Raw genomic sequence first — 18,388 nt, 5'->3', positions numbered from 1 at the left:
TTGGAATGAATCTCCTGTGGAAACCTTTTTTGAGGATGATCCTTCTGTTGATGTGGAAATGCTTCTGGAGAAGACTCGCTGACACCCACCGTAGCATTTTCTCCAAGCAATAGTTATAAAGTATTTAAAGTTAATGTTTTGGTGTAAGGGACTTCTTTGGTTGGGAGAATTATTGTTAGTTGGTTCATTAGGTAATGTGGCTTTTTGTGTTGCTTTTGTATCAAATAGTATTTTAACTGAAATGTTAATTGATTGCATGTTCTTAACCTTGATGCCTTTTATTCTGTTTTCAGCTTATGGAAAAGTGTTTCTTGTAAGAAAAATCAGTGGCCATGACACCGGAAAGCTTTTTGCCATGAAGGTTCTGAAAAAGGCAACAATAGTTCAAAAAGCAAAGACTGCAGAGCACACCAGGACAGAGCGTCAAGTGTTGGAGCATATTCGACAATCACCTTTCCTTGTCACATTACATTATGCTTTCCAGACAGATACAAAACTCCACCTTATTTTAGGTAACATTTCAAATCACTTTCACTTATTTTTAAACTTGCCAGTTTCTTTCCCACCTTTTCTTTTCTATTGAGCGAAGTTATGCAGTTGTCACCAGTATTTAGCCCAAGTTGTTATTAGTCATGTAGAACACTTATTTGTGAGTGTTGCCAATATGGAAATGGTGTAATTTTTGGGCCCCAGAAGCATAGTGTCACTTGCAGGCTGCCCTACACAGTCCTCGCTGATTTGATTTGATGTAAATAATGCACTTCACTGTATGTTTCAATGTACATGTGACAAATAAAGCTAATCTTTAAATCTTTTTACTTCAAGAAGATGGCTCACTACCATCTAGCCTATTAAATTCTGGCCTTCCCTGAGATGTTCTTGTCCTGAAATGAATAAATAACAGTTAATATCATAATAATTGTAGTTAGATTTTAGCCAAGGTAGCTAAAAGATTTGAAACTCTCTGATAGACTCAACAATTCAGAGTATGTGAATTAATAGAAATGAAGCAATTTCTTGTTGGTCAACTTTATTTTCACTGTAATAGAAATTTCTTTTCTCCAGTCATTCTGTGTGATAAAACTGCTTCCACATTCCTTAGTGGGACAGATAGTCTATTGCATTTGAATGCTGACAACAGCAATTTTGTGAAGTTTCAAGTTTTGTGATTTTTGTGGATGAACCTCAAATCCATGAGACATATAGATGTGTGCAGTATGTATGTGCCAACTTTTTTTGTGCTAAGATTACACAAGCATAGTTCTCCAATACTGGCTGGTATGGGAAAGGCCCTTCTCTAACAAAGACTGGTTATACTAGTGATAAGTTGTGCACTTATTCAAAACATGCCTATAACAATCCTGTTTTTAGTAACATAGAAACATAGTTTCCGTCATATAGTTTAGAAACAAAAGCCTGTGCCAAGTATGTGAAAACTGCACATAAGCAAATTACAAGGTAATCCATATTGTGGATAAACATGTGGCTGGGAGAGCCTCCATTTTGTTTATGGGATTCATCAATCCTTTCTCTATTGTTCCCAGCACCTGACAAATCTTCACTGAAGAAAGTAGTTGACATCATTTGATAGGGGAACACCTCTGCTGCTACTAATGAAAGGGGGCACAGTACTGTAGTAGTTAGTACAATTGCTTACGCACTAGTGATCACTGATTTTGAATCACTATAAGGAATATAGTGTCTATAAGGACCTTGCATGTTCCCTCCAAAACCATGTGGGTTTTCTCTGGGTGCTTCAGTTTCCTCCCACGTTCCAAAGATGTACCGTTAGGGTTAGGCTTAATGTTAGTGACTTGTGGGTGTGCCATGTTGGTGCTTGAAGGATGATGATGACAGGCTGCCCCATCACATCCTCTGACTGTGGTCATTGATGCCAAATGATACATTTCACCATGTTTCGATGTTTCAATTTGCATGTGACAAATAAAGCTCATCTCTTTAGCTGGTAAGCAGCTTTCAAACAACTTTATGATGCTGAAAAGATTGAAAACACTGTTTGGTCACTCATCTGAAGAGCCACATTTAAAAATGCCTTGCTTCTAAAATTCTGACCAATCTTGATACAAATGATTATCAGTTTATTTGATCGAAGTTTATTGTGTTCTTGATTATGCAGTTAGTATCTTTTGATGACCCTGGTAAAAGACTCAATAGTACTGATTTTTAAAAATGTATAGGGCTCGAATTTACTATAGAGTGTATTCCAATTCTGTGCTGAGGTTTTCACGTTCCATTACATTTAGAATAGCGGTTGAACTTAGAATGGCATGCCACTATGCTTGAAGGGATTAGAGAAGCAGAAGAGATGGCAAAGTGAGGTGTCTACTTGTTTAGTTGGTATCCCTCATTGGTTCAGGTAGTGTGTCAAATCATTCCTTCCTTGAGGCATCCTTGTAGTAGTGAAGGCAAACATTCTGACGTATTTTTCTTTCCACATTCAAGGTCAGTTAAGGCACTAGAAGACAATGCTGTTGTTGAGGGATGTAACGAGAAAGAATGTGAATGGGGTGGTGAGGGAGGGGATGAATAGCTGCCAGCACAGTTGAGAAGTGCAGTCCAAGCTTTATCATACATCTTGGGCACCGCGGCAATCAAGGGCTAATGGAAAGCCAGAGCAGCATAACATAGTGGACCTTTCGTCTTCCCAACTTGCCATCACAAAACTTGCTCTCCAAACTGGGTACTAGTATGGACACATTTCACTTAATAGAGCAAATACATCATGTCTAGGTGAATTCTGTAGTTTACAATGTGAGATGGTAGAGGAATGACCTGCAGGAAGGTATCCCAAAAAGTACTGAGTCAATGAAATATACTTTATCGCTACGGTCCTGAAGGAATGTCTGCTAAAGGTTTAAGAAATCTGGAAACTCTATAACAGAGATTCTCACAGACGCAACCACCTATTCTCCAAAGCACAAATATTGCATAGGCAATAATAGAGCAGCAAGAACTAAAATATTAGTTCTGGTCCTAGGGTTGAGGTTCTTAACTGGAAGAAGGCCAAATTTGAAGAAATGAGAAAGGATCTAAAAAGCGTGGATTGGGACAGGTTGTTCTCTGGCATGGATGTGATCGGTAGGTGGGAAGCCTTCAAAGCAGAAATTTTGAGAGTGCAGAATTTGTATGTTCCTGTCAGAATTAAAGGCAAGGTGAATAGGAATAAGGAACCTTGGTTCTCAAGGGATATTGCAACTCTGATAAAGAAGAAGAGGGAGTTGTATGATGTGTATAGGAAGCAGGGAGTAAATAAGGTGCTTGAGGAGTATAAGAAGTGCAAGAAAATACTTAAGAAAGAAATCAGGAGGGCTAAAAGAAGACATGAGGTTGCCTTGGCAGTCAAAGTGAAGGATAATCCAAAGAGCTTTTACAGGTATATTAAGAACAAAAGGATTGTAAGGGATAAAATTGGTCCTTTTGAAGATCAGAGTGGTCGGCTATGTGGGAACCAAAGGAAATGGGGGAGATCTTAAATAGGTTTTTTGCGTCTGTGTTTACTAAGGAAACTGGCATGAAGTCTATGGAATTAAGGGAAACAAGTAGTGAGATCATGGAAACTGTATAGATCGAAAAGGAGGAGGTCCTTGCTGTCTTGAGGAAAATTAAAATGGATAAATCCCCGGGACCTGACAGGGTGTTCCCTCAGACCTTGAAGGAGACCAGTGTTGAAATTGCAGGGGCCCTGGCTGAAATATTTAAAATGTTGCTGTCTACAGGTGAGGTGCCGGAGGATTGGAGAGTGGCTCATGTTGTTCCGTTATTTAAAAAAGGATCGAAAAGTAATCCGGGAAATTATAGGCCGGTAAGTTTAACGTCAGCAGTAGGTAAGTTATTGGAGGGAGTACTAAGAGACAGAATCTACAAGCATTTGGATAGACTGGGACTTATTAGGGAGAGTCAACATGGCTTTGTGCGTGGTAGGTCATGTTTGACCAATCTATTGGAATTTTTCAAGGAGGTTACCAGGAAAGTGGATGAAGGGAATGCAGTGGATATTGTCTACATGGACTTCAGTACGGCCTTTGACAAGGTCCCGCATGGGAGGTTAGTTAGGAAAATTCAGTCGCTAGGTATACATGGAGAGGTGGTAAATTGGATTAGACATTGGCTCGATGGAAGAAGCCAGAGAGTGGTGGTAGAGAATTGCTTCTCTGAGTGGAGGCCTGTGACTAGTGGTGTGCCACAGGGATCAGTGCTGGGTCCATTGTTATTTGTCATCTATATCAATGATCTGGATGATAATGTGGTAAATTGGATCAGCAAGTTTGCTGATGATACAAAGATTGGAGGTGTAGTAGACAGTAAGGAAGGTTTTCAGAGCCTGCAGAGAGACTTGGACCAGCTGGAAAAATGGGCTAAAAAATGGCAAATGGAGTTTAATACTGACAAGTGTGAGGTATTGCACGTTGGAAGGACAAACCAACGTAGAACATACAGGGTTAATGGTAAGGCACTGAGGAGTGCAGTGGAACAGAGGGATCTGGGAATACAAATACAAAATTCCCTAAAAGTGGCATCACAGGTAGATAGGGTCGTAAAGAGAGCTTTTGGTACATCGGCCTTTATTAATCAAAGTATTGAGTATAAGAGCTGGAATGTTATGATGAGGTTGTATAAGGCATTGGTGAGGCCGAATCTGGAGTATTGTGTTCAGTTTTGGTCACCAAATTACAGGAAGGACATAAATAAGGTTGAAAGAGTGCAGAGAAGGTTTACAAGGATGTTGCTGGGACTTGAGAAACTCAGTTACAGAGAAAGGTTGAATAGGTTGGGACTTTATTCCCTGGAGCGTAGAAGAATGAGGGGAGATTTGATAGAGGTGTATAAAATTATGATGGGTATAGATAGAGTGAATGCAAGCAGGCTTTTTCCACTGAGACAAGGGGAGAAAAAAACCAGAGGACATGGGTTTAGGGTGAGGGGGGAAAAGTTTAAAGGGAACATTAGGGGGGGCTTCTTCACACAGAGAGTGGTGGGAGTATGGAATGAGCTGCCAGACGAGGTGGTAAATGCGGGTTCTTTTTTAACATTTAAGAATAAATTGGACAGATACATGGATGGGAGGTGTATGGAGGGATATGGTCCGTGTGCAGGTCAGTGGGACTAGACAGAAAATGGTTCAGCACAGCCAAGAAGGGCCAAAAGGCCCGTTTCTGTGCTGTAGTTTCTATGGTTTCTATGGCTGTATTGTGAAAGCACAGTCAACTGCCAAAAGCAGAGATTGGTTGCAGCTTCCACGAAGCGGTTTGCTGAGGCTTTGTAAATCCAAAGATGCTATAACTGGTCCCCTGCTTGAGGCTTTGGAGGTTCTGATTGTGGCCAGTGAGCTGTTTACTAGTGTTGTCAATGACATTTTGGAAAGGTGGGATGCATATATCAAGTGCCTTCTGCTTTCACTTTTGGTGGTAACATCAGTTTGAGCTGAAGGCTTTAGGTAGCATGAAGTCACCTATACTTGACAAGGTTCATAAAACAAATTAGATTCTCCATTGTGAGTTAAGGCAAGCAACAGCTCTGGTCCAGTGGTATACTGGTTCATTCAAGGATCATCTACAAACTAACATCTCATCAGCTTGGTGTCTTCCTACTTCTCCGGGTCTCATCTTTACTGAGCCTTGGTATGGAGAGGCTGACCAAAGGACTTGTTAAGATGCCAAGCCCAAGTTGGGATTGCCAAGGTGAATATTAATTCCTGTCTCTGCTATTACTCTTTATCAGAAGCTGGGTGGCAGTCTGACTGGCTGGAAGACTGATTATCACCTGTCCCCTTCCCTGGATGTCTACATCAGTTTGAAGCTGCCATTATATGTTTTGGTCGAGAATAAATAGATATAAACATATCAACATATAATTTTACAAAGTTTAAATTTAATCTTTCCGAAGTTGTTCATTTAAGATTTAGTTGGTGTATATCATTTTTGTTGAAATTCTCAGTTTAACATTTTAATAAAACATGAATCTTCATAATCAGAATCAGATTTAATATCGCTGGCATATGTTGTGAAATTTGTTACTTTGCAGCAGCAATACATTGCAATAAGAAATATATATAAAAAATTAAGTCGTACAAAAAGAGAGCAAAAAATATAGTAAGTTGTTGTTCATGGTTTATTGTCCATTCAGAAATATGATAGCAGAAGGGAAGAAACTATTGCTGAAACGTTGAATGCGTCTTCAGTCTTCTGTACCACCACCTTGATGGTGACAATGAGAAGAGGGCTTATCCTGAGTGATGGGGCTCCTTAATGATTGATACTGTTGTTGACTATCATCAATTGATCAAAGTTGGGTAATTCATCCCACAGCTTTTAATTTATCAAAGCTTGTACAAAACCTAAAACATGAATTCTACTTTTCCCTCTGTACCAACATTCACTCAGACCACTTCTCCAATTTATAACACTGAAATAGGAAATCTCCTGTCGGCCAAATGATAGCTCCTTCGCTCAGCCCCTGGCATAGTCTCCAGACCTCTCAATACTTCGCATTCAAACCCCTCATTCTTTTACCTCCTTTATCAGTTTAAATGTTGTAATTAATGTCTTTGCTTTGAATCAGAGCACACCGGCCAGTTACTAGGCTCTAGTTTCTCGGGTCAAATACATACTCCCTACTCATAACCTACATGTTTTATATTACCAAAGAGCACATCACAAGTACTTTCTTATTTGGAAATTATCTCTAGTTCAGCAGATTATTAAGAGCATCATTATGCAAACACAAGGAAATCTGCAGATACTGGAATTTCAAGCAACACACATAATAATTGCTGGTGAACACAGCAGGCCAGGCAGCATCTATAGGAAGCGATACAGTCGATGTTTTGGGCCGACACCCTTCGTCAGGACAGACTGTACCTCTTCCTATAGATGCTGCCTGGCCTGCTGCGTTTACCAGCAGTTTTTAAGAGCATCATTTTAAAGCACTTTGATCCAGAGTAAACCAGTTCACTAGACTGCTCATAAAATGGAGGTAACAGAGCAGTTTCACAAAATGGCAGCCTCCATTCCTTGGTAAGAACAAAAGACAAGTGGTTTGTCTACTTCCACTGTCCATCTTGACTCATTTGAGTTCGATGTTTCCTTCCATATTTTAATTTCTTCATGGCCAACTGCCACCTTCTTGAGACATTGCCTTTTGAAGATGTTCTCGATTCTGGTGAGGCTAGTGCCTTTGATAGAGCTGGTTGCAGCTTTCTGATTCTGTGCAGTGATCCCCTCCATACCAGATGGTAATGCAACTTATTAGATGTTCTCCACAGTACATCTGCAGATATTTGAGTGTCTTTGGTGTCATACCAAATCTCTGCAAACTCTGAATGAAATACAGCCACTGTTGTGCCACCTTTGTAATTGCATGAATATGTTGGACCCAGGATAGATCCTCAGAGAAGTTGACACCCAGGAACTTGAAACTGTTGCCTTTCTGCTCGATGAGGACTGTTGTGTTTCCCTCAGCCTCCCTTTCCTAAAGTCCATAATCAATTCATTGTTTTCACTGATGTTGGGTGCAAGATTGTTATTGGAACACCACTCAATCAGCTGATCTGTCTTGCTCCTGTACACCACCTTGTCACCATCTGAAATTCTGCCAACAATAATTGTATCATCTGAAAATTTATAGATGGTGATTGAGTTGTGTCTAGCTGCACAGTGGGTGCAGAGAGCGTAGTGCAGTGGGCCATGCACCCATCCTTGAGGTATGCCTGTGTTGATAGTCAGTGAGGTGGGGTTGTTATTTCTGATCTGCATAGACTGTAGCCTCTTGGTAAGGAAGTCAAAGATTCCAGTTTCAGAGGAAGGTACAGAGGCCTAGGTTTTGGAGCTTGTTGATTCGACTGAAGGTATGATGGTATTGAATGCTAAGCTGTAATCATAAACTGCAGCCTGATGTAGATACTGTTATTGTCCAGCTGATCCAAGGCTGAGAGGAGAGCCAGTGAGATTGCATCGCTGTAGACCTAATGTGGTGATAGACAAATTTCAGTGTGTCTGAGTCCTTGGGCAGGAGTTGATTCTGACAATGACCAACCTTTCAAGGCACTTCATCACAGTAGATGTGTGTGCAACTGGGCAATGGTCATTGAGGCAACTCGCCCAGCTCTTCTTGGGTACTCGTATGATTGTCAACATTTTGAAGCAGGTGGGAACGTGCATCTGCAACAGTTAGAGATTGAAGATGTTCTTGAACATGCCCACCAGTTGGTTGGCACAGGTTTTCAGAGCCCTGCCAGGTACACCATCGGAACCTGATGCCTTGCAAGGGTTCACACTCTTGAAAGATGTTCTAACATTAACCTCCAAGACACAGATTACAGGGTCTCCAGATGCTGCAGGGATTCGCACAGGTGTAGTTTTATTCTCCCATTGAAAGTGTGCATAAAAGGTATTGAGCTCATCTGGGAGTGATGTATCACAACCATACATAATGATAGGTTTCGTCGTGTAGGAGGTAATGGCCTGCAAACCCTGCCTGATGTACATTCAAACTTGTCTCTAACTTCAATTGTAATTGTTCACTCACTCTTAACATAGCCTTCCTTAGGCTGTAACTTGACTTGTATAGTCTGGATTACTAGTCTTGAATGCCACAGACCTAGCCATGAGCAGACGACAAATCTCCAGGTTCATCCAAGGCTTTTGGTTTAGGAATATCTGGTATGTTCACAAAGGCACACATTGTTCTACACAGGTCTTGATGAAGTCGGTGACAATTGTGGCCTATTTGTTCAGATCTGCAGATGAATCCTTGAATTTTGTCCAGACTATTGACTCAAAGCAGTACTGTAAGCGCCCCTCCACCTCCCTTGACAATACCTTCTTGGTCCTCACCTCTGGTGCTGTGGTCTTTTGCCTCTGTAAAGTCTGATCACCTGGTTGTATTACTTCTCCCCACATATAGACACAGTGCGGGCATGGAATGTCATGGTAAGCATTCTTAATGGTGGTATAACAGTGATCAAGAGTGATGGTTCCTCTGGTTCCACAGGTGATGTGTTACTGGTAGTTGTTCACAGATACCTTTAAATGGCCTGGTTATAATTCCCTGCAGTGATAGGGAAGGTATCTGGGTGCACTGTCTAGTAACTGCTGTTCAGTGCTCAGCTCTTCCAGTGCCTGCCTGACTTTGGCTTGAGGTGGAATATGCACCACCACCAGGATGATGATGGATATCTTCAGAATCAGTGAAAGTTTTATCAAAATTCCTGTAAGTATTTGTTCAGATATGCAGAAAGAAATTCTACACATTTGTAGTTGTTAAAAATATCTTTTACCAATCCTATGAATTTTTCTTTACATACATGTTTTCAAAGGTAAACTAAGATGTCTGATTTTTCTTCTAGTTGCAACTTCACAAGCTGCTTTTTGTCTGCTTGTCCTCTTTAGTGATGGTTCCTGAAGTGACGGTACATCTTCTGGCACTTTTCTTGCCTCTGTGGCAGATGATTGTGGCTTTAAGTTCTACTCCAGTGTCTGAGCATGAATTCTAGGTTGTGGCTTCATTGCACTGCAGAGAAAACCACTGTACTGCCAGTGTACTTGGGTGGCAGTGTGGCATGGCAGTTAGCAGAACTTTACAGCGCTAGCAATCAGGTTTAATTCCTGCCTCTGTCTGTAAGCAGTTTGTATGTTCTCCCTGTGACTGCATTAGTTTCTTCCAGGTGGTCCTGTTCCCTCCCACATTCCAAAAAAAACTGGTTAGTAAGAGATAGCAAGTTGTGGACATACTATGTTGGCGGTGGATGTATGGTGACATTTGTGAGCTACCCCTAACACATCCTTGGACTGTTGCCTGTTGATGCAAACAATGCATTTCGCTGTATGTTTCAATGTCCATATGACCAATAAGGCTGGGCTTAATCTCTTGGATGAAATGTTGAATTAGTGTGCTAACTTGCTATCTCAGAAAAAGGTGTCAATCTTAATTTAGTAACCGAACCTGATGACTGGAATCTTGAGTCCGCAAATTCCTGCGAGTCCACTGGGGAATTCGAACACCCGATGTCCTTGAGTCAGAATTCACTGGAGGCCAAAGATGGCTTGTCCTTGGGTAGGAGGACTGTGTATGTTGGTGGGTGGAAGAAAGGAACGGGGCTTGTTTTTTGTTGTTTTGCACTGATTTGTTCTGCTGAGCATTGTGGGCATGCTATATCGGCACTGGAATGTGTGTCAATATTTGCGATCTTACCCCAGCACAAACAATGCATTCGGCTGTATTATTTATTTATTTATTTATTTTTGGGAGCTTGGCTTTCATTGGCCTGGCCAGCATTTATTCCCCCATTAAGAATTGCCCTTGAGTAGGTATTGGTGAGTAGTCACTTTAAAGAGCTGCAGTTCTCATAGAAGTATTTCCACATTGCTGTTGACAAAGTAATTTTACAAGATAATGTACACTTCATTGTTATTAAATGGACTTAAGAATGTGCCAAAAAGTGTGTGGGGGGACAAACTCCCTAGAAATACCAGTCTCTTTTGGTCTATGCACATGTATAAGCAATTGTTTTCTTGTCTCTGTGAAACTTTGCTTATAAAGGAGCAGAAAGTGTTGCTGAACACTGTGCCTTTTAGTTCAAAGGTGTCCATGCTATAAAGGGAACTGAGATCGCAGGAAGATTTGGTATCAATTGGATCATTCTCTCAAGAATACAACTAAGTTGTAAATATAGTGGATTCCGATCAGTTGGGCCATCGGTTAATCAGGGCAGCTACTTATCTGGGACAACTCTTAAAGAACAAAAGCTAATCGAGAAAATAATCAAGATTCCCTTTGTTTATTTGGGACACTATGCTTCTTAATTGGGTACAGGAGACTGATGCCGAACAGCTTCTAACTAGGGTTAGTCACATGTGCTGTGTGGCCTTTAGATACAACGCAATGTTTTGATTGTATCCGTTGTGTATATTTATGTTCAAAAAGCAACAATTTTTGTCACTGATAGTTGGTGAGAAATCATCAATTCAGAACTGTTTTGCTCACTGTTAAGCATTCAAGCTTGGAGATGCCAGAAATGGCCATGAATGAAAATGAAACTATTTCACTACTTCAAGTTAGAAATTACAAAGAATTTGAAGGTATCGACAATCATCCTGAATGTTACAATGAAAATGAAGATTTGGAGCAAGCAATCATTGACAGCATCGTATGAAGGCAGTCCATTATCTACACTAGATGTCTGCCTGGTTTTGTTCATTTACTGTTAAAAGAATGTGACACAGGTGAATTCCTCCTGCAACTGTTTTATAGTAGTGTAGTATTATTGGCAGTGTTCTAATTTGTTCTGTATTTCATTTAAATACACAATTTCTTACTCAATTTACCATTTTAAAAACTTTTTAAACTATTTCCAGGAAACTTTGGCTAATTAGTGCAGTCGCTGAGCTGGGCCAAAATTTATTGGTTCCAGTGTGCCACAATTAACCATAATCCACTGCATACAAAAATTTTGCTGAAGTTAATTAGTCATATAGGTGTAAATGGGTGGCATGGATTTATTAGGTCAGGCTTGTTACCGTGCTGTATCTCTAAATAAAATAAAATCATTCCTAAGTATGAACTAATTTAGAGAAATAGCTGTAAATGATTTGCATCTATGGTCAGAGATTTCTAACAGTCAGTGATTTGTAATAATTAAACAAAATTATAATCCCAGGCTACTCACTCTTAACAGGAGAGCAATCCCAGATGTAAGGTCTTCAACCTGAAGCATTGATTTTCATTCTTTGCGCAGATGCTGCCTGACCTGAGTGTTTCCAGTATTTTTTTGTTTTTGTCTTTTTTGCACCATCTCCGGTTCTTTGTTTTAAAGAGTACAGTTCACATGTTAATTTATGGGGGGTGTTAAATACATAATAATTGAGTAATTTGATGTGACCTGTTTAAAATTTTCAGTAACTTTTTTAAATTGTCTCATACCATGTTTACCTTGAAATTCACAATGTCATCAAAATACACAGATAAGAAAGACCTTCAGCCCTTTTAATTCATACATCCAATGTGTCCTCTTCTCTTGCGAGCGTCTTGGCCTGAAATGATGACTGTTTATTCCCCTCAATAGATACTGCCTGACCTGCTGAATTCCTCTAGCACTTTGTATGTGTAACACTATTTATTAAATAATTTAAGCCTTTTTTGTCTCAATAACTGATTGTTGAATCAGTTAGAAAATGCTTCCTCTGTGATTTTAATCAATTTAAACACTGCAGTTTATACTTTGAATAGATATCTCTAATGCCACAATGCTTGGCTTCCAGTATTATTTTTTTACAAACAGCAATCATGCAACAACCAAGGCACAGTCTGACCAAAATTATAGACAATTTTATTGCAATTACTTTGAATTGAATTGACTTTATTTCTTGCATCCTTCACATACATAAGTAAAAATCTTTGTTACCTCTCCGCCTGAATGTGCAAATTATAGTAATTTGTAATAAATAGTATGTACAGTAAGATGTACAACAGAACAGTCAAAATAGCTGAGAAATACAACTGTGTCAGCGTGAATTAATCAGTCTGATGGCCTGGTGGAAAAAGCTGTCCCTGAGCCTGTTGGTCGTGACTTTAATTCTGCGGTACTGCTTCCTGGATAGTAACAGCTGGAACAGTTTGTGGTTGGGGTGACTTGTGTCCCCAATGATCCTTTGGGCCCTTTTTATGCACCTGTCACTGTAAGTGTCCTGAATAGTGGGAACTTCACATCCACAGATGCACTGGGCTGTCCGTACCACTCTCTGCAGAGTTCTGCAATTGAGGGAAGTACAGTTTCCATACCAGGCAGTGATACAGCCAGTCAGGATGCTCTCAATTGTACCCCTATGGAAAGTCCTTAGGATTTGGGGACTCGTGCTGAACTACTTCAACCGTTTGAGGTGAAAGAGACACTGTTGTGCTTTTCTCTACCATACAGCCAGTATGTACAGACCAAGTGAGATTCCCGGTGATGTGTTTACTGAGGAACTAAAAGCTGTTTACTCTGTCAACCTCAGATCCATTGACGTCAATAGGGCTGAGCCTGTGTCTGTTCCTCCTGTAGTCCCCAACCAGGTCCTTTGGTTTTTGCGACATTGAGGGAGAGGTAGTTTTCTTGATACCACTGTGTCAAGTGATGACTTCTTTTCTGTAGGCTGCCTCATTATTATTTGAGATGAGGCCAATCAATGTAGTATCATCTGCAAATTTAATTAATGGTTCAGAGCTGTGGGTGCCGACACAGTCCTGGGTGCACAGAGAGTAATGGAGGGGGCTTTCTAGTCAGCTCCATCTTGGGCACTAGCCCATGAAGTACCCAGCATATCTTTAGGGAGCGATGTCTCAGAAAAGCAGCGTCCATTATTAAGGACCTCCAGCACCCAGGACATGCCCTTTTCTCACTGCTACCATCAGTAGGAGATACAGAAGCCTGAAGGCACGCACTCAGCAATTCAGGAACGGCTTCTTCCCCTCTGCCATCAGATTCCTAAAAGGACATTGAATCTTTGGACACTACCTCACTTTTTTTTAATATACAGTATTTCTGTTTTTGCACATTTTTAAAAATCTATTCAATATATGTAATTGATTTACTTATTATTATGTTCTATTTTTTTTCTCTCTCCACTAGATTATGTACAGCGTTGAACTGCTGCTGCTAAGTTAACAAATTTCACGTCACATGTTGGTGATAATAAACCTGGTTCTGATTCTGAGTTACTCTTCTGCCTCTGCAGTTTGGTATTCTGTTTCCATTGTTAATTTTTGCTCTCGTGATTGATTACTTTGAGAAAGAAGTCTGCTAGAAATGCTTCACCTTCCTCTCATTGGATTCCATCTGCAGTCCTTTGTGTCCCCACCCATCACCTCCCAATCTCTGTCACTCTTCCCACTCTTCCCTCCTCCATTTGCTTATCGCCTCTCCTCATCTGGATCCACCTATCACTTCTCTTTTCTTCTTTCCACCTTCACCTTTTTATACGGACTATCTCCCCTCTATCTTTCACTTCAGATGAAGGGTCTCGACCTGAAATGTCAACTCCACCTTTTTTAAAACAATTAGCTTTATTTGTCACATTGAAGCATACAGTGAAATATATTGCGACACACAAAAATTGCTGGTAAGTGCAGCAGGCCAGGCAGCATCTATAGGAAGAGGTACAGTTGACGTTTCAGGCCGAGATCCTTCGTCAGGACTAACTTACATCTCTTCTTTCACTTAGTCCTGAGGAAGAGTCGACTGTACCTCTTCCCATAGATGCTGCCTGGCCTGCTGCGTTCACCAGCAATTTTTATTTGTGTTGCTTGAAATTCCAGCATCTGCAGGTTTCCTCGTGTGTTCAGTGAAATACATTGTTGTGTCAATGCACATTCAAAAATTGTGCTGGGGGCTGCTCACATGCTGCCACGTGTCTAACGCCAACTTAGTAGTCTTAGCCTGTATGGGTTTGGATTTTTGAAGGAAACTAGAGCACCCAGAGGAAACCCATACGGTTACAGGGAGAACTTGCCGATAGCAGCGGGAATTGAAACCAAATTGCTGATTGCGGGCGGTGTAAAGCGATATGTTAAGCTACACTACCATGCTGCCCTCTCTAGAGATGCCGCCTGACTTGTTGAGTTCATCTTGTTTGTCCTTTTCAATTCTGTCCATAGTTATTTCAACACCATGGAGAAAGCTTTGAATACGCTTCCTCCTTTATGCAACGTGTTGCCATTGTCTGCATGAAATATCAGATGCTGTTTCTATTTCCACTAGCATTTATTTCCATTTTTTTCTGAATTCCATATGCTTTGAGTTTAATGGCCTTTATTGTAAGACTTCTCAAATGCAGTCTTCTGGGTTTATGTGCTTATAACTCTGAAAATTATAAGAAATCCTTGAATGGGGAATTAACTTGTTTGGCTTTTGTGTTGCAAGTTACGTGTTGAAAATAGTTAGCAATTGTTTGTCTTTGGAATTTCTTACAGTTGGGACTATTAACAGAGTTTTGTTGGCAAACTGTCCATTTCACTTCACCTGGCCAGTTTTGTACATGTTTGCAACTGTAGTGATGTACAGTCCAATGTTACTGACTTGAAAATGTCAGTAATGTGCCATCTGCTTGACACAGTTGGGGTCAAAGAAAACTTCAGAAGTCAATGAACAATAGAGTGATTGTTCTGGCCTCCCAGATGGCTCTTTTTCCATTCTTTTCCTGTTGATTCAGATTTTTTGAATTCCATACTGTTTCATATTTGTTCTGTACAATTCAGTATTATGTTTTTACATTTGAAACGTAGACAAAGTTAAATAACAAACGAATGTGCACAAAATGTTCTGCGAAAAAGTATCCAGCCATCAGAACAATTGGAACCTTTTTCCTTTGTGATGTATTTTGTACTTTTGCTTTTACCAACTTGTAATACTCATCTATCTGACTGACACCTGATTGAGTGTGTTGTCATTTGGTAAAGATGTTAAAAATTCATTATTATTATTTTGTATTTGCACATTTTTTTTTTGGCCATTGGTTATCAGTCTGCATGTATGGTTTTTCATTGATTCTATTGCATTTCTTTGTTTTACTGTGAAAGCATGTAAGAAAGTGAATTTCAGGGTAGTATATGGTGACATACATGTATTATGATAATTTACTTTGAACATTTTTGCTGACATTTATGGGATCTTGCTGTGTAAACTTTCCTGCCTATTTTCCTGTAGTGCTATAATGACTGAGCTGAAAAAAAACTGTTAATATGAAAACCTTTTTTTAAAAAAAGAGTTGGCACAATAACGTAGTGGTTGGCCCAGTTGCTTCAAAGCGCCAGTCCTCAATGATTGGGATTCAAATCCCATGTCTGCCTGTGAGGAGTCTTTACATTCTCCGCATGACCATGTGAATTTCCTCCGGGCACTCCAGTTTCCTGATGGATTCCAAAGATGTATGGGTTAGGGTTAGTAAGTGTGGGCATGCTATGTTGGCGTCGAAAGTGAGGCAACACTTGTCCAACACAATCCTCGTTGATTTGATTGGTGCAAATAATGCATTTTACTGTATGTTTTGATGCACATGTGATAAATAAAGCTAACTTTTGTTGGTGGGGGGAAGCAGTTTGGAGCTTCCTAAAATGGAAGTGAGAGGCACTCTAAAAATGGTACTAGTCATACGCCAGTTTTTTTTTTGCTTAAGTGTTTTTATGAAACTGATGCAAGTGGTTTCTCATAACTAAAGTGGAAGGGATTGCAAAAATTAACTTTAGTGATTTAGAATCCTAGAAAACAATACAAACAGGCCATTTGGCCCAGCTGGTCTGTTCCAAGCCATTTAAACTGCCTAGTCCCATTGATGTGCACCCAGCTCATAGCCCTCCATAACCCTCCAATTCATCTACCTATCTAAACTTCTCTTGAACATTGAAATCAAAATCGCATCTACCACTTGCACTTGTAGTTCATTTCACACTCTCACCACTCTGTGAAGAAATTTCCCCTCATGTTCCCCTTAAATATTTCACCTTGCACCCTTAACCTATGTCCTCTAGTTGTAGTCTCGCCCAACCTTAGTGGAAAAAGCCTGCTTGAATTTACCCTATCTATACCCCTCATAATTTTGTGCACTTGTATCAAATCTCCCCTCAAACTTCTACCTGCCAAGGAATAAAGTCCTAACCTTTTCAATCTTTCCTTACAACTCGGGCCTTTCAGTCCCAGCAATATCCTTGTAAATTTTCTCTGTACTCTTTCAACTTTATTTGCATCTTTCCTGTAGGTAGGTGATCTAAACTGTGCACAATACTCCAAATTATGCCTCAGCAACATCTTGTACAACTTCAACATAACGTGTCAACTCAGTACTTTGATTTATGAAAGCCAATATGCCCAAAGCTTTCATAATGACCCCATGTACCTATGATATCACTTTCAATGTATTATGGACCTGTATTCCCAGATCCCTTTCTTCTACCGTACTCCTCAGGGGCCAATGCAAGACCTACCCTGGTTCGTCCTCCCAGGTGCAACACCTCACATTTGTCTGCATTAAATACCATCTGCCATTGTTCAGCCTATTTTTCCTGCTGGCCCAATATACTCATTATAAATGCCAAATGACTTGGCACTCCTTGGCCAACCTTCCATATAGGACCATGTGAAGTGTCTTGTTGAAGTCCATTTTGGGTGGCAGGGTGGAGTTGCGTCTTTACCAAAAGAGATGTTAGGCATGCTCCTTCCCTCCACTAGCCTGCCACCCTTGGACAAGGTGTAGCACTTGCTTAGTTCCCTGATCAGGATCTTTTGAAGCCATGGGAACAGGTGGTGGATGGTCATATGAGTATATACTTCCCCTATATACTTCCATCCCCCATCAGGAAGGTCTCAAAGCTCTCCGCTTCTTTTTGGATTCCAGACCTAACCAGTTCCCCTCTACCACCACTCTGCTCTGTCTAGCGGAATTAGTCTTAATAATTTCTCCTTTGGCTCCTCCCACTTCCACCAAACTCAAGGTGTAGCCATGGGCACCCGTATGGGTTCCAGCTATGCCTGCCTTTTTGTTGGCTTTGTGGAACAATCTATGTTCCAAGCCTATTCTGGTATTTGTCCCCCACTTTTCCTTCACTACATCGACGACTGCATTGGTGCTGCTTCCTGCACGCATGCTGAGCTCGTTGACTTCATTAACTTTGCCTCCAACTTTCACCCTGCCCTCAAGTTTACCTGGTCCATTTCCGACACCTCCCTCCCATTTCTAGATCTTTCTGTCTCTATCTCTGGAGACAGCTTATCTACTGATGTCTACTATAAGCTTACTGACTCCACAGCTATCTGGACTATTCCTCTTCTCACCCTGTCTCTTGCAAAAATGCCATCCCCTTCTCGCAATTCCTCCATCTCAACTGCATCTGCTCTCAGGATGAGGCTTTTCATTCCAGGACGACGGAGATGTCCTTTTTTTTTAAAGAAAGGGGCTTCCCTTCCTCCACCATCAACTCTGCTCTCAAACGCATCTCCCCCATTTCACGCACGTCTGCTCTCACTCCATGCTCCCGCCACCCCACTAGGAATAGGGTTCTCCTTGTCCTCACCTACCACCCCACCAGCCTCCGGGTCCAATATATAACTGTCTGTAACTTCCGCTACCTCCAACGGGATCCCACCACTAAGCACATCTCCCCCCCCCACTTTCCGCAGGAATCGCTCCCTACGCGACTCCCTTGTCCATTCGTCCCCCCCATCCCTCCCCACTGATCTCCCTCCTGGCACTTACCCTTGTAAGTGGAACAAGTGCTACACGTGCCCTTACACTTCCTCCCTCACTACCATTCAGGGCCCCAGACAGTCCTTCCAGGTGAGGCGACACTTCACCTGTGAGTCAGCTGGGGTGATATACTGCATCCGGTGCTCCTGATGCGGCCT

General features: G+C 41.0%; 1 protein-coding gene across 5 annotated transcripts in view; it reads left to right on the top strand.

Moving 5' to 3' along the window:
* The window catches only part of LOC134344972 (ribosomal protein S6 kinase alpha-5), a 338,866-nt gene that overhangs the window by 129,257 nt on the left and 191,221 nt on the right, over positions 1-18,388 (top strand). For all 5 annotated transcript variants that reach the window (XM_063045114.1, XM_063045122.1, XM_063045107.1 and 2 more), the window contains one exon: positions 294-512. In XM_063045114.1, the coding sequence (XP_062901184.1) occupies positions 294-512 (219 nt within the window). The remainder of the gene's footprint in view (positions 1-293; positions 513-18,388) is intronic.

This window comes from Mobula hypostoma, chromosome 1 (genome assembly GCF_963921235.1).
Source record: "Mobula hypostoma chromosome 1, sMobHyp1.1, whole genome shotgun sequence".
NCBI lineage: Eukaryota > Metazoa > Chordata > Chondrichthyes > Myliobatiformes > Myliobatidae > Mobula > Mobula hypostoma.
Note: the sequence above shows the minus strand (reverse complement) of the source record. Positions and strands in the feature narration are given on the sequence as shown.